The sequence below is a fragment of the Miniopterus natalensis genome, chromosome 11, assembly GCF_054644295.1.
Source record: "Miniopterus natalensis isolate mMinNat1 chromosome 11, mMinNat1.hap1, whole genome shotgun sequence".
NCBI classification, from domain to species: Eukaryota; Metazoa; Chordata; class Mammalia; order Chiroptera; family Miniopteridae; genus Miniopterus; species Miniopterus natalensis.
The window spans coordinates 56,726,583-56,743,168 of record NC_142091.1 but is presented as its reverse complement, the minus strand read 5'-3'; the positions used below and the strand labels follow the sequence as shown (position 1 = coordinate 56,743,168).

At 35.5% G+C, this 16,586-nt stretch overlaps 1 protein-coding gene across 4 annotated transcripts in view; it reads left to right on the top strand.

Moving 5' to 3' along the window:
- Positions 1–16,586, top strand: part of KIF18A (kinesin family member 18A) — a 70,486-nt gene continuing 53,900 nt past the window's right edge. The window contains exons 1-6 of one of the 4 annotated variants that reach the window (XM_016206161.2): positions 1–129; positions 435–727; positions 9,213–9,585; positions 11,914–12,071; positions 14,919–15,023; positions 15,462–15,572. In XM_016206161.2, the coding sequence (XP_016061647.2) occupies positions 9,261–9,585; positions 11,914–12,071; positions 14,919–15,023; positions 15,462–15,572 (699 nt within the window). In that variant the 5' untranslated portion in view covers positions 1–129; positions 435–727; positions 9,213–9,260. Of the gene's footprint in view, positions 130–235; positions 728–9,212; positions 9,586–11,913; positions 12,072–14,918; positions 15,024–15,461; positions 15,573–16,586 lie in introns of those variants that run through there. The other 3 variants (XM_016206159.2, XM_016206162.2, XM_087821795.1) reach the window with 3 other exon arrangements.

The window sequence follows — 16,586 nt, the reverse complement described above, 5'->3', positions numbered from 1 at the left end:
CCGGTGCCCTGCCTTGGGTCTGAGGTGAGGGAGAGGTGCTCGCCGAGAAAACTGTTCTCGGGACGCTCTTTCTGATGACCTGTCTTCTGGAAGCAGAGGGGTCCGGCTGTCTCACGCGTGGAAGACCAGGTGGGCTTGTTAACGTCCCGGAAGCTTCGAGCCGGGGGTGAGGGTGGGGATGGGGGTGGTTAGGGTCCTCGGGGTGAAAACTAAAGGACGAAGCGGCTGGAGAGGCCCCGGCGCGTGGCTCCCCGATCGGTAGCCTAGGACTGCTCGGCAGGAAGGGCAGGGATCTCCCGCCTTAAATTCTGAGGAAGTCGGACTTTTAAAGGGCGTCCTGGCCCTTTTCCCAGACTTTGGCAGAGCACTTTCTGTCCAGCACTTTCCAGTGTAAAGTTACCTCCAGACCCCAGGTTCAGAGCGTTTTCTTTCAGACACAGATGTAAATGTAGCCGGGCTTAACTTTCCAACGAGGAACCGTGGTGCACCAATTTGTAAACTTTCTGTCCGTGGAGATTCTGCTGTTAGCCTGGCAGGCGTCTGTCGGGACCTTGGCCTGAGGCCTGAGCGTCAAGGTTAGACCCGCAGCACCGCCGACGGGACTGCTGAGGACCGGAGCGGGTGTGGCGGAGACGGTGCTGCCTGGCACCGAGGGGACCTGCGGCGCTGGGAATCGGCCCTCCTAACGTCTGCTCTTAGTTTCTGCAGGACGCCTTTAGGCACTCAGGTAAAGAGAGGTCAAGGCCGACTGCCGTTGATGGGAAGAGATTTGACCAGAAGGGAATAAATGTTGCTGTGTACTATGCAATGTAGGTTAACGATTCACAATCAGGTAGGATGTGTCAGGCGTCCTACAGGTTTTTTAGTTCTTAATGTTTTTCCACCACCTTGAATTTTGGGAGGTGTATATGAACGTTGTGGGCTAGAAAATATAAGATTCAAAGAGTAGCTCGGGCTTGTTCTTAAGTTGCTATATTTTATAAAAACGGCCGCTTCAGTGTAAAGATTATCTGCCTTAAACTATAGTGATTGATGCCTCTTCTGTTATGGAACAAGTATTTAGAAGTACATAAAATTTTCATTTTAAAAGTGCCTCTCGTCCTAAATATATCCTGAATCAATTAAGGTGCACATAAAATGACTTACATGCTATCAACTCTATAAAAACTAGGAGGAAAAAATAGCCCAGAAGTCAGTGCTGCCCTTCCCTGCATGTGAAATTCGTTCCCTGATGCTTGCAAGTTAGTAGAAGCAGTGGCTCTGACACTAAACTTATTTCCAAAACGAGATTTAAGTTGCCTAGAGACAATAAATGATAGTGTGGAGGATAGTTCCTGGTCCTGAAAACTGTTGGTTGAATCTGAATCTAATTCAGGTTTGAGTTGTATTGAAGAAATAATTTATAACTGTGTCACTCCACACTCAAGATGATTTGTGCAGCATTTCTGCTTCATTGTTTGAAAGCATTTTGTTCTGATTCCAAAAGAACATAGTTGTTAAGAACATTGACTTTGGATTTGGACCTGGATCCACATTCTGACTCCTCACTTACTAGCTATGTCATCTTTGCAAAATTACGTATTCTAAAGCTAGGTCTCTGTTTTTGAAAATGGAGACAGTTATAGAATCTACCTTATATATGATTTATTTTTTAAGGTTCGAATGAGATGATGAATGTCAAATGTGTACCATAATGCCTGGCATATAAAGTGTCTTCAAATGACAGTCATTGTTGTTAATGATTACTGATTATCTCTGTATAGACCTATAATCCAAGAGCTCCCAATTAATAGTATATTTTGGTGAGAGTAGAAACTATGATAATCCCAACAAGCACAGAGAAATCATAAACTTTGTTTTATTTCAACATTTATTGAAGAGCTCCTGTACTAGGCCCTGAGGTTTCTGTCAAAAGTAGGCAAATATATACTTTTTAACTCCTATAAAAAATTTCTGAGGATCATGTATTGATATCAGGAAGAATGGCAATTCAATACTTGAGTTTTAGATTTAGTTAATCTATGTTCAAATCCCACGGCTTTCTCTTCCACTAGTGTGACTTCAGCCAGTTAACTTAATCTCTCTGTACTAGTACTAGTTTCTTCCTCTCTAAAATTGGAATGGTAATAATATAGCTGTATCATAGGGTTGTTGTGGGGGTTAAATGAGGAGCGTGTAAATGGCTGCTTAGCATGTCTGTTTGTAGACTAGGAGCTCAAGAGAAAGTATTCCAAAAATAGAACTTACTGTTATTGAATGATAATTGTGTTTAAGGTAAATTTAATAGTTTTTCTATTTTGTTTTGTTTTTGAGATAAAAATACCAAGACTTGTTTAAAATTCAAACAGCACAAAAGAATATAAAGTAGAAAGTAAGCCTGCCTGTCACCCAGACCTTTATATGTCCCCACCATGGGGAAACTGGCATTATCAATTTCTGTGTTCGCTCCCTCAGAGAGCCCATGCATAGGTAAATATGTATGTATCTTTTAAAAATACAAATTGTTGTGGTCCAAGTCCACTATTCTGCACTTGTGTTTTTGCACATATATCTTGAAAAATCTGCATTAGTTTATTTATTCATTTATTCAAAGAGTATATATTAAATCCTAAATATTTGACTAGCCCCATGCTAGGTTCTGGGGTACAGATGAAGACCATCCTCTCATAGTGCTGAGGGGAAACAATCAATATGTAACCAAACAGTACATATATTTTCCAGTTAGTCTATAGGCTAAGAAGAAAAATAAATCAGGTAAGGGATTGGAGAGGCAAGGGCAGAGTGATACTATATTGAAGGGGATCTTTAGGGAAAGCTTCTGTAAAGTGACATTTGAAGAGATCTAAATGATGAACTGAGGGATTCAGATTTGCAAATATCTGAAGGTAGAGCCTTCCAGGCAAAGAGAAGAGAGTGTGAAGGCAGTGAGGCCAGAACAAGACTGAAGTTTTTTTAGGAACACTAAGGACAGTGTGACAGAAGCAGAATAATAAAGGGGGAGGATAACATTTGAAGAAATGTTCGTAGAAGTAGACTGGCCAGATGTAGAACCTACAGGACATGCTAAAGAGTGCATTTTATTCTTATGTTGGGAAGTCATTGAAGAGTTTAGAGCAGGGAGAATGACAGAAGGTATCAGTACATACAATTAGTGAATTAAATAAAATTTATTATTGTATTAACATATAATTGGGGGGGGTGAATCTTTAACTTTAATTGGCTTATATTTTATCTAGGTTGAATGGTAGGTGAAGTTAAGGATTTGCCCGTTCAACCCAATTTATGTTATCTCTCAATTATCTAAGAGAATTAGGTTTTCACACCTCTTCATTAAACATAGCAGAGCAATGAGCTGTTCCATGTAAGTGGAACTCCCAGAAAATTGAATGTTACCCTTGTTAAGTGATAATTTAAGCACCCTCAATGATTAGCATAAAACTATCTCGTTTTCCTCATTGTGTATATAAAGAAATTGGGCACTTTTTTTTTAAACTTGTGCCTCAGCGTCCTCAGTGTAATTGCCTGTTATTGCCAGTCACTGTACTCTACTGTAATGTGTTCATTCTGTTAGAGAAATATATTGTGTTTGTCTCTATTCTAAATGGGTAAACTGCTTTCTTAAATGTTGTGTCTATTTTATAATTAAGTTTTTATTCATTAATCAAATATTTGAGAACTTACTATATACCAGGTACATTACAAGAACTTAGGGATATAAAGGTTAATATGTATATATATATAGCTTCATTAGCTGTTATTCCTTGTCATGTGCAATAATTATAAAAGTTTAGAGCTAGAAAAGGGCCTTAGATATCATGTAGTGCAACTTTATCATTTTATAGATTGGCAACAAAAAGCCCCTTCATTAGCGCCTCTGTTACTCTTTTATGTTCTACTCTCTCTAGACTAGACAAATACCTTTCTTCTATATGAACAAGGGTGTGGGAAGCGATTATCTTTAATGTTTTAGTCCTAACAACAAAATCCCACCAGCCTGTGCTTTTGATTCTATTCAATAAATACCACTTAGGAGATGTGACAAAATTGAACTGTCGTCTGAAAAGCATTTTTGAATCAACACATTATTGCACAGATAACAACATTTAGGCCTTTCTTTGCCCCTTCTTATTAAACATGGTTAAGGAATTTGCTTTCCCTGTGCCTTATTCAGAATCAGTTCGATATCCGTCTCTTTTACTGGGCGGTGATAAAAAAGAAAGCACGTATTGCATGTTAGTATAAGAACAGCCTCATCAGTCCCTGAACCCATCAGTATATTTGAACATAGACAAATTTGTACATTTTGGTAATTCTGTTGACCTTAGGTATTTTTATTAAGAAAATCATATTCACTCATTTGTTTTGAAAAAACAGGGGAAATGTGATACCTTAAAAAGTAAGATTGGTGTCTTTCTTAAAATCTATAATAAGTTGTAAAACAAATTTGTATTTGCCATACTTCTTAAACTGTCTTTTAGGTAATTGTCAATATTTCTCCATGAAATGTTACTTGAATAAGATCTGTTACCTTCTAAAATACCTTCAATAATTTCTAATTAACTTCTAAATCAAATCTAAACTATAACCTTGCATTTTACATCTTCTAAATCTAGCCCCACCCTTATCCAGTTTTATCTTTGAATGCAACATTCTTCCTTCTCTTTTGCTATATCAGGACTGAGCAAAGCTATATTTAAACATTTCTTTAGATGCTGTAGATAAAGTTACAATCACCTAAAACTAAACTACAAGAAACAAGATTTAAGCAAAATGACCATGAAGCCAGTTATATCCACTGCACAAATTGTTTTTTACCACAGGCTCTTGGACTTGCTGCCTGAAATATTTTTGCCATAGCCGCTTGCTTTCTCACTCCCTCACTTCAGTTTCTGTGAAGTCACCCCACTAGATAAGCTTTTTTCAACTGCCCTCTCTAAAACAGGAGCCCACACATACACTCCTGACCCTCTCTATCCTAGCGCCCAGAGAAATGCGTAGCACATGGCAGGCACTCAATAAATGTTTACTGAATGCATAATTAATTTTTCTCCTTGAAATGCTCTTTTACCTGGTTAATAATTACCCATCACTCAGCTCTCAACTCATCACTTCCTCTAGGAAGCTTTCTAACTGTATCAATTCCCCAATATAGTCTTACATAGCACTGTTCACCTTTACTTATAACACTTGTCACAGTTACACTTTTACATTTTTGTGTCACTATTTTGTTATTATCTGTTTCCCTCACTGCACTGTATATTATAATAATAATGTTAGTAGCAAACATCTGTAGTGCACACTCTGTGTCAGGCATTGTTCTGAGTGCTTAATCCTCAAAACAACTCTATGAAGTAGGTATGTGGAAACTAAGTCACAAGGAGGTTAAATAATTTGCCCACTGTTACAGCCAGTCAGTAGTAGAGCTGAGATTTTAACTTAGGCTGTCTGGCTCTAACACCTAATAATTAACTTGCTGAATTGATTGGTAAATTAATTAGCAAGATATAACTTCCAACCTTGAGATTCTAAAGTCTATTTTGAAATAATTACCTACTATTTTATTTATGCTTAATTAACCATTTCATTTGTGTATATTTTATCTGTTATTTTAAAAAAGTATATTAGTTGAAGCCAAAGCATTGTTGAATATTTCTAAAAGATTTAGAAATGTGAATGGAGGTTAGTTTTGGTATCACAAGAAGTGTGGGATTCTACTAGCCCATGGACAGGCTTCAGAAATGATAAACATCCTCTAATGGGTGGGTCAGTTCCAAACAAGGAAGAGTTGTCCTACCAAAGTGCCAATCATAAGCCTATCTGGAAACAAAATGATGGATCAGTATCTTTGGGAGTAGGAGGCATGAGTGAGGACAGATAGTGAAGAAAATTGACATTTATTGAATGCCTTAATACTCTTAATACCTGTTATGTCCTTTAGCCTTTACAACAGTATTATGAGGTATTATCTCTTTTATACAAATGAGAAACCTGAGACTCAATGAGATTAAGTAACTTGACCAAGGTCATAGAAGTGAACTATAGGTGCTTTGTGGGACTTGGCTAGACAGAAAGAGCAGAGTAGTAATTCACTTGGGACCTGACTGTTAGAATCCAAATGACCATCTTTCGTCTTCAGCATTCTATTTTTGGGGAAGGACAGAGTCCTAAAAAGGGAGTGCTGTGTCCACTGTCATCTGCTTTTAGATTGCTTTTGGCCTTATTTGAATTCTTTCCAAAAGTATATGGTTTTATGACATATTTTAGCTATGTCATTGCTGTTATTTTTTCAATTTTAAAAAACAAATGAACTTTCTTCTTTTAACCCCTCTTTCCCTCCACCTACACCGTTTCTTTGCTCATTTTTGCAGTAGTAGTTTTTTAATTCACTCTTTGAATCTTCTCCCTTTCAGGCTTTTGTCCTACCATTCCCCCAAAATTGCTCTTCCCATTGGCCTAAATCTCATAGTTACTTCTTAGGTATTGAACATATTAGCAGTACTTAACTCAATTGATCATTCCCTCCTCCTTGATTTAAAGGTGTCCCCATATCTTAATTCCATTTGAAACTTTTACTTTTAAAAGTTTTAAATGGCATTAACACTCTGAAGACAGCCTTTGCTTTCTTAACTTGGCTTCCAACTGCCTCAACATTTCCACTTGGATGCCTATTAACCTTTTCAAATTTAAGATATCCAGAACTGAACTCCTGTTCTACCCTCTGTTATTATCACCTTAGTTAATGGCTATTCCATTTTTCCAACACTCAGGCCAAGAACTTTGGAGTTAATTCTTAAATCCTGTCTTCCTCTCGTACCCTACATCTGTCTATCAGGAAATTCTGCTGAGTATTTAGAGTATACTCAGAATCTGATCACCACCCTATTCTGAGTTGACAACATCATCTCTTATCTATATTGCTTCAATGACCTAACTAATCTCTATTCCCTATAGTATGTTATCTACACGGCAGTGAGAGTGATCGGATTATGTCACAGTACAAAAAATTAAATGGTACACATGTACAAAACCATGATACATCTCTTTCCCTGAAATATTAAATCCTGGTCTTACACTTAAACACTTAAGCTAAACCATATACAATGACAGGTAGGCTACCCAGAAATTCTAGCTTTGATTTTTTTTTTTAAATATATTTTTATTGATGTTAGAGAGAGAGGAAAGGGGAAAGAGAGAAACAAAGTGAGAGGGAAACATTGATAGATTGCCTCCTGTACATGTCCTGACTGGTGACTGAACTGGCAACCTAGGTATGTGTCCTCAGGAGGAATCAAACCTGCAACCTTTTGGTGTATGGGACAACACTCCAACCAACTTACCCACGCTGGCCAGGGCTAGCTTTGATATTTTTACAACAGCCCCAGCACTATTTTAGTTTGGGTCATGGGAATGAACAGAAAAGGATCTCTCAGAATTATATCAAGGTAATGAAGGGCCTTGGGTTGTGAACTATTTTTAGTAAAAGTAATCTTGGCTGTAAGCTTCTGGGCAGTGGAAATTGATACAACTAGGCTTGTCTCTACCTGTGTCTCAGAGACCCATTGTGTTAAAAATAATTTCAAGGATTCATCGATTAGCCCAGATATGAAGGTGATAGAGATGGTATATACCCATGGTTTATTCAGGGACCCTAGTCTCTGAATATAAATCCTAGTTGCTGCTCTATAATGATGCAAGTTTAGGGTACATCAATGCTGGCAGGTTTAAAAATTACGGTCTGACTCCATGACTGCCTCACAATAGCAAGAAAAGTAAAGGGAAACTAACAAAACTCAATAATGTGGGACCCTCTACAATCTAGAAAATAATCTAAAATCTAAAAGTTATGACCAAAAAAAAACACCTTTTAGTATTCACTAATTTATTCATCAAATATTTATAGAGTATCTACCATGTGACAGGCACTGTTTAATGGTCTTGGAACACATAATAAGCAAAACAAATTTAAAAAATACACACTGTTGAAGAGTTTCTAGTTTAACTGGAAGAGAGAAAAATAAGCTCAAAAATAAGTGAAAAACTATATATATATATATATATATATATATATATATATATGCACATACATACATTCTGAGACAGTAAATGCTTTGGGGGAAAAATAGAGCAGTATAAGAGTGATTAGGAATTGGTTTGGCAATTTTAATGAGGGTAGACAGGAGGACAACAGTAGAGAAAGGCCTCGAAAGGAGTGAAGGAATTGACTATGTAGTTGGCAATAGAGAGAATGGCTAACAGACCCTACTGGGGCGCTTGGTGTATTTGCTGGAATGGAGTGAGCAAAGGGGTGAACAATAAAACTTGAAGTGAAAAGTGTTGGCCATTAAAGAACTTCAACTTGTACTCTGAATAAAATGAAGAACCACTGGAAGCTTTTGAACCAAGGAGTAAAATATATAAATAAACAAACAAATGTGTGTATATACACACACACTTGACCCTTGAACAAAACAGAGGTTAGGGGCACTTCTCCACCCCCAAGGCCGTTCAGAATTTAGGTATAACTTTTTTTAAAAAATTAAATTTATTGGGTGACATTGGTTAATAAGATTATATAGGTTTCAAGTGTACAGTTCTATGATACTTCATCTGTATATTGCATTATGTGCCCACCTCCCAAAGTCAAATCTTCCATCACCATATATTTGACTGCCTTTACCCTTTACCCTCCCCCTTTCCTCTGGTAATCACCATACTGTTGTCTGTCTGTGAGTTTTTGTTTGTTTTTCTTGTTTTTTCATTTGTTGCTTTCAGTTTTATATCCCACATATGAGTGAAATCATACGGTTTCTAACTTCTGTCTGACTTATTTCACATATAACCTTTGACTCTCCCAAAACTTTACTAATAGCCTACTGTTGACTAGAAGCCTTATTAATAATATAAACAGTCAATACATATTTTGTATGTATCATGTACTATATTCTTAAAGTAAGATAAAGAAAAAATGTTACTAAGAAAATCATAAGGAAGAGAAAATACATTTACAGTATTTATTTTCAAAAACCCGCGTGTAAGTGGACCCATACGGTACAAACCCATGTTGTTCAACAGTCAACTGTATGTATATTGCCCATAACACTTACCAGGTGAGTGGAACAGAATTAACACCTTTTTAAAATGAATACTACATGCCAGTCATTTTGCATACATGAGGACTAATATTAATACTTTGGTTTTTGTTTGCATTTTAGAGAAGTATTTAGGTTTTCATATAAACAAAGGTATCAAGATAATCCACAATGTCTGTAACTGAGGAAGACCTGTGTCACCACATGAAAGTAGTTGTTCGAGTGCGTCCTGAGAACACAAAGGAAAAGGCAGCTGGATTTCATAAAGTGGCCCATGTTGTGGATAAGCATATTCTAGTTTTTGATCCCAAACAGCAAGAAATCAGTTTTTTCCGTGGAAAGAAAACTGGAAATCGAGATATTACAAAGAGACAAAATAAGGATCTTAAATTTGTATTTGATGCTGTTTTTGATGAAACTTCAACTCAATTGGAAGTTTTCGAACACACTACGAAGCCAATTCTTCGGAGTTTTTTGAATGGATATAATTGCACAGGTAATTATTTCAGTTGGGGTTTAATTTTCCTGTCTGATTTTAGCTTTACATTAGAAGACATCTACTTGGCCCTTTGCTCTAAATATAATCAATTTTAAGGTCCATGTTTGCTAAAAATTATTGAATTCAGTAGACTTTCACTGTAAATGTAAACTTTATTTGAAACTTAGTTATCCTATATAACATATATCATTTGTGAAATTTTCTCTTTCATGGTCGTACTATGTTCCCTAGAGACAATCATCCAATTTGTTATGACACCACATGCTTCTTATAATTGATGCCAGATTTCTCACAATCTCTGTAGGTAGTTCCACTGCTTACCCGTACAACTGTCTATCCCAGTGGAGTAGTCAGACATTTTTGAACACTTGGCATTTTCTTTACGGCACTATTTTTTTTTTTTTTTTACACTGTCTTGAAATAAAAATGTTAAAAGTCCAAGTTAATTGGGTTTCAAGTGCTCTGTTAGCATATCTTCAGCCAAAAAAGCATGTCTAGTGCCCTTGATAGACCTATAATAATTTGCCTTTCAAAACAACCATCTTGATTTCCTGGAGATATATCCAAAAGACCAGTTATTTCCATACTTAGGAGGCGCTTGACATCATTATTCATATCTTAGTTTTAGAATTACCACAATTTATGACATTTTCTTTAAGACTCCCCAAAACTGCCTGGCCAGGCGTGGCTCAGCGGTTGAGCATCGACCTAGGATCCAGGAGATCGGGGTTCGATTCCCGGTCAGGGCACATGCCCGGGTTGTGGGCTAGGCAGCCGATCAATGACTCATCATTGATGTTTCTCTCTCTCTCTCTCCCTCTCCTTTCCTCTCTCTGAAATCAATAAAGATACATTTAAAAAAAAAAAAAGACTCCCCAAAACTATAGCATGTTTCACTGACTTTCACTGACTCACTCAGTTTTATTATGGAAGACTTACCCTCTTGGTCAAGCAAGAATGGAATGTGGTTTATTGATTATAACTGTGATGATTCTGATTTTTAGCATATATTCTTTCCCTCATTCGTAAAAATCTCTAGAGATTTTTAAATTTTTTTGACACCAAATAAAAAATATGCCAAACTAATATTGAATCTTTTGTTTCTTCTTACCTTTACTTTATATTCTTATCCAGCTGTCTTAATACTTCTTGATGTACTGTGGGCTTACATAAAATAGAACAAAATGAAACATACATCAGTTAATTCATTCTACTGAAAAGTAATTTTGTAGTTTGTTACATTTAGCTTAGCAGAGAGATTTAACTTATAAAAATATTCTCACCAGTAATAATATGAGGAATTACTGCCTTAACTGAATATTGTGATGGGTATTTGCTATACGTGGACTTTTTTTTTGCATTTGAAAACAGAACACATCGCTTTTATGTGTTACTGGATAGAATCTTGAAAACGAAATAATTTGCCTAAAACAAACATTTTTGTTTGTTTTAAATTTAAAAAAGAGTTTTATAAATGGTTTCTATCTAGAACCCATTGATTCAGCAAACTTGTATTGAGTGCCTGCTTTGTGCCAGGTGGTTTGCTAGGTGCGAAGGACACCTGGCCTCTGCCTTGGTGGAGCTCACAGTTGGAAATATAGTGTGATATGTGCCAAAATAGAAGGATGTGTGGCATATACTGAGGGCTCAAATGAGGGAGTAGACGTTTCTGCCTAAGACTGTCAGGGAAGGCATGGGAAAGTGACATCTGTGCTGAATATTTAGAATAGATGAAGTTTTCTAGTTGGATTAAATAGAGGAACTTTCCAGGACAAAGGCAGTAGAGTAGAAAGGGAACAGCACTTGCAGAGAACTTCAAATAACCTAGTGTATCTAGAGAGAAATAGGCTAGAGCGATAACAGGCCCTCTCTCTTAGAATGCCTAATAATATTCCAAGACCAGGAATTCTAATTTTCTCATGTAGGACTGTGGAACTATTAAAAAGGTTTAACATATTCAGACTTTACTTTTCGTAAAAATAACTGTACAGATTCCATGGGATGGATTAAGGAAGATCAAGACTACTAGGGAGACTAATAATTGATTACTTAAAATTTGTAAAGAGTGGGAGCAGGCATTGGGGTGAGGGAGGGGTCTGGACAGTGGATGATGGTTCCATTAATCAGAACAGAGAATATAGGAGTAAGAGTTAATTTGTGCTAACATTGAAGGTTTTCAAGGTAAGACTATAAATTAATTTTGGATCTCTCCGTTGGGTTTAAAGTTACTGTTCAGCATATCCAGACGGAACTACCTACTAGACAGTGGATATAGTAACTATATGTCATAACAAAGAGTTTTGATCTCTTTCCATAAAAATCCAGTACTTGCATATGGTGCCACCGGAGCTGGGAAGACCCACACGATGCTAGGATCAGCCACTGAACCTGGAGTGATGTACCTAACCTTGTTAGACCTTTACAAATCCATGGATGAGATTAAAGAAGAGAAAATATGTAGTACCGCAGTATCTTATCTGGAGGTAAGTTGGCAATATCATTCTTTAGATTAATCAGTAGTATTGAGAAGTCTTTCTTAAAGTTCCATGGTCTAGCCACATTATCATACAGGAATTTTCTCGTGAATATATAATATTTAAAATTTTGGTCTTAAGTTCCTGTGATACATCTTACTTTTTCTGTTAAGTATTTTATCTTGCATAATTTCTATCTTACAGAAAAGTAGCAAGATTAGCACGAAGAACTTCCAGATACCTTTTACCCAGATTCCCCATATGTTAACATTTTACTACCTTTGCTTTCTCTCTCTGTATGTGTGTGTAGCTATTTCTTTTTTCTAAACCGCTGAAGTTCTGGACTTCTAGAAACAGGAAATTTCCTTAAATAACCACTGAATAGTTATAAATATCAGGAAATTAACAATAATACATAGTTATCTAATCTATAGATCTTAATGAGAGTTTGCTAGTGATTCTAATATCCCCTTTATTGGAAAAGAAAATCTGAGATCTTTAGTTGCATTCAGTTGTCATATCTCTTTAGCCTCTTTAATCTAGATTTCTTTGTCTTTATAGACAGGGTTTTGTCTTAAAACCCTTAGTTTGGGTTCCTCACAATTAGATTTGGGTTATGCACTGGCAGAAATACCACAGAAGTGACTTTGTGTTCCTATGATGTCATATTAAGAGACTTATGTGGTTAGTCTCATTACTAGCTATGTTAACTTTGATCAATGTCATTCTGCTGGTGCCTGCGAAGTTTCTGCACTGTCAAGATACTACTTTACCTTTTATAATTAAAAAGTACCTTGTAGGGAGAAAATATAAATATCCTCTTACTCAAACTTTCATGCGTTAGTATTATCATCCACTGATGATTCACGTTTGAATCAATTATCATGATGGTAGATCATGATTTTTAAATTCCTTCATTTATTCTACATTTATTTATTGGCTGTCTACGGTAAGGAAGAGCTTCTCTTTATTGTATCAGTGTGGACTCATGGAATTCTTAACATTATTCAATAGATTATAATCCCTTTCTGTAATTATTTATTTATATGCTGAAATTGTGCCAGATTTGGCCAGACAAGGCTCTTTCATGCTGTCTCTTGGGTCCTTTTGATATACCCCATTGTTCCTGGAGGCCTCCTACCCTCTTACCAATAGCTGACATTCAACAAATCATAACTAAGTCCAGGCATTCTAACTTTGCATTCATACCGTGTTTCAGAAACCAGTGCAGAAACATAAATTCCTGATTTTACTGCCCATTCACTTGTGGTGTCAGAGAGAAAATTCTACTAATCATAGCTCTTTTATTGATATCTTGTAGTTAAGTTCCTACATTTCAAAAATTCATTAAGACTATGTATGTTGCTAAAAAATTTTCTTCTTAGTCTATGGGACTTGAAGATAAAAGAGAAGTAAAACTCATTTCCTATAGTTAAGCACTGAAAAGAAATGTTCTGAACATAATTAGAAAAGAGCATGGCAGTATTCATTGTTTCTTCCTTAGGTCCCTTCATAACTGGGAGAAATTTGAAGTTTGGTTATTTTTATAATGTTTTTAATTGTTTTTCCTTTCTTTTAATCTACTTTCATTTTATTATTGGTAAGGCGATGTCTAATCTAATGGTTTTCCACTTGGGTTGTGCACCAGAATTGGCAATGGAGCTTTTTAAAAATAGACATGCCTGAGCCTCAACCCCTGGACATTTTAATTTAATAGGTCTGGATTGTGGCCGAGGCATCTATGTTTTTAAAAAGCTCCCAGGTGGTTCTGAAGCATAAACTAGCTTGAGAGTGATTGTTCTAATTGTATTTTTTGTATGATTTAAGTGGGTAAGGGGAAACATTGGAAAAGTGACTACTGCTTCAGAAAAATGAGAACCAAAAAAGTATCTCTTGACATTTTACCTCTTTAAAGAGTTTATTATGTTTAAAAATGGTTATCATTCATTGTAAAAATTTTTACTAGCAGTGAATTGTCACTATGGGCTATTTATTAGAACATGAAAATGTCAGTTGCAGTTGTCATTTGGTTAGAAACTAAAAAATTTAGTATCTTCAGTTAATTCATAAAATTAGATCAGTAATACTATTTCTATACATTACTTACAGAAATCACTATAAAAAATGTCAGAGACATAAATACAGATATGTATTCAATACCATGCGGTAGAGTGAGGATATTTGGGCTTCAATCCCTGCTCTGCTCTGGCCATGGACAAATCGCTTAATCTTTTAGAGCCTTAGTTCCCTCATCATTTAAATGGAGGGAGGGAGTTCCTTTGTGGAATTTATCATTAAGAACTACATATTAAAATTAATATAATTGAAGGATAAATGAAGTACTGTACATTCTTAAGTATAGGTTTTCTTTACCTTTAGAGCTGTAAAATTTCAAAAGATTGGGCTACTTGGGCATCATGAAATAATATGTCTTCTCTGGTGTGAATCGTGCCACCTCCATATAACTTACATTTCAGGTCCACTAGAATTTCCCAATACCATGTGTACTGTCTATTTCCAGGAAATAGGGAAAGGTAATTCCAACTACCTTATTTCTGTTTCACTGAAGTCATCAAGTTAGGAATTATGGGGTGAGGGTATCATGACTCCGCCTTTAAATTTCAATTTCAAACCTAGGTAATTAAATGCTCTGTTCTCTCAGATGGTAGAAAATTAATGGCTACATGAAATAGAAGGAATGAGAAGAACTAAATGAGCTGCTATTTGTCTTTAAGATGAAACTCTAGTATAAACTTAAATCAGCAATGTATGCTTGCATGTGCTGTTATCACTGTTGTTTTAACATAAATCCTAAAGGAGTTTTTGTTTGTTTGTTTGTTTGTTTTTAATTTAAAGGTATATAATGAACAGATTCGTGACCTCCTCGTAAATTCAGGGCCCCTTGCTGTCCGGGAAGATGCCCAAAAAGGGGTAGTTGTTCAGGGCTTAACTTTACATCAGGTATGTTTATAAACTTTTCCCTTGTTCAAATAGCAAGTGTGGTTGTTTAGCCATTTACTTATTTTTTATTTTGCTTGAGAAGGAAGAAAAATAATGAAGTGCTAAATTTAAATAATCAGGGTATATCTTCAGTCTTATTTTATTTTCCTTGAAATAATTAAATGAGCTTTTCTTTTAAAAATACACATGAACATTTAAATATCATGTATTATTCTGTTTAATACATTTATATTTTCACTCTTCAGAGGACAAGATTTTATCTTTTATTCCTCATGTAACACCAAAGAACAAAGCAAATGATATACAGTCAATATTTAATGGGATTTAAATTATAGAAAGCATTTTCTTACCTTTAAAAGTTTTCTTGGTTGTTGAAAGTGTGTTAAAAAATTTAAAGACAGGTGGTTAATTTGCATATATTTTTTTAAACTTCTCTAGCCCAAGTCCTCAGAGGAAATTTTACAGTTATTGGATAGTGGAAACAAAAACAGGACACAACATCCTACTGATATGAATGCTACATCTTCTCGTTCTCATGCTGTTTTCCAGGTAACAGGCCACTAGACTATCACCCTTAAAGTTGAATTTAAAATAAACAAGCCAAGTTCATGGATGGTAATTTTCACACATACAGAAAAATTTTTTCATCTATGGCCTTCTGTATTTCTCTGCTCTTTCTTTACTTTGCAGCTTTGAGAAGATTCTATCAAGAATATTTCGAATTGAGATGATGTAAATCAGAAATGTAAATTTTACCTGTTTAAAGATATAAGATTAAAAAAATGTAGAAGTGTTGGAGGTGTTTCTTTCCTGATTTTTTTTCCTTTAAGTTGGTGAAAATATTTAGTATTTCTAAAACATAATCTTACATGCAGAGCAGACTTTCTCTTTATAGATCTACATTTACAGAACCAATGAATTGTGGAGATACTGATTCACTTTTCAAAATATTTCATCATAGTGACCATATAAAGTAGTTACATTCCTTAAGGAAGTGCAATTCTGTTGATACAGTACTTTTAGGAATATAATTCTAGAAAAAGCTAAAGCATAGGTTAGATATTATTTTTTATAGTTACTAGTCCTATTAAACCAAATGATTATGTAGCTTTATTCTGGATTATGCTGTGTAGAACTCATTTTATAGAAATTGTTACAGTTGAAGGAATTCATATCTGAGGCAATCAAGTCATTCAGAAAGTTTCCAGCCCACAAATTTTATTAATTTCTTCTCTTCTTACCACTGACTCTTCTTTTATCAGTATTCTTGAGAGAAATGTTAATCTGTGACACGGAGTTTTCCAAAATGTCTTAGACCCTGCTTTGTAAGACAATTTAGCGAAAGGGTTTCATAATGGAGTAATAGCTAACCTTCTCAGTATCTTTTTAGTTTGCCACCAAATTTATTTCAGTTAAAGAACAAAGTAGCTTAAAATAGTTGAATAAGTTATGCTTTATTCTAATGGACCGTTGAACATGGCTAGTATTCTTTATGATATATTTCATTTTTTAAATTATAATTACACACAACAGTTGGGGAAATGGAGTAAATTTACTCCTTGG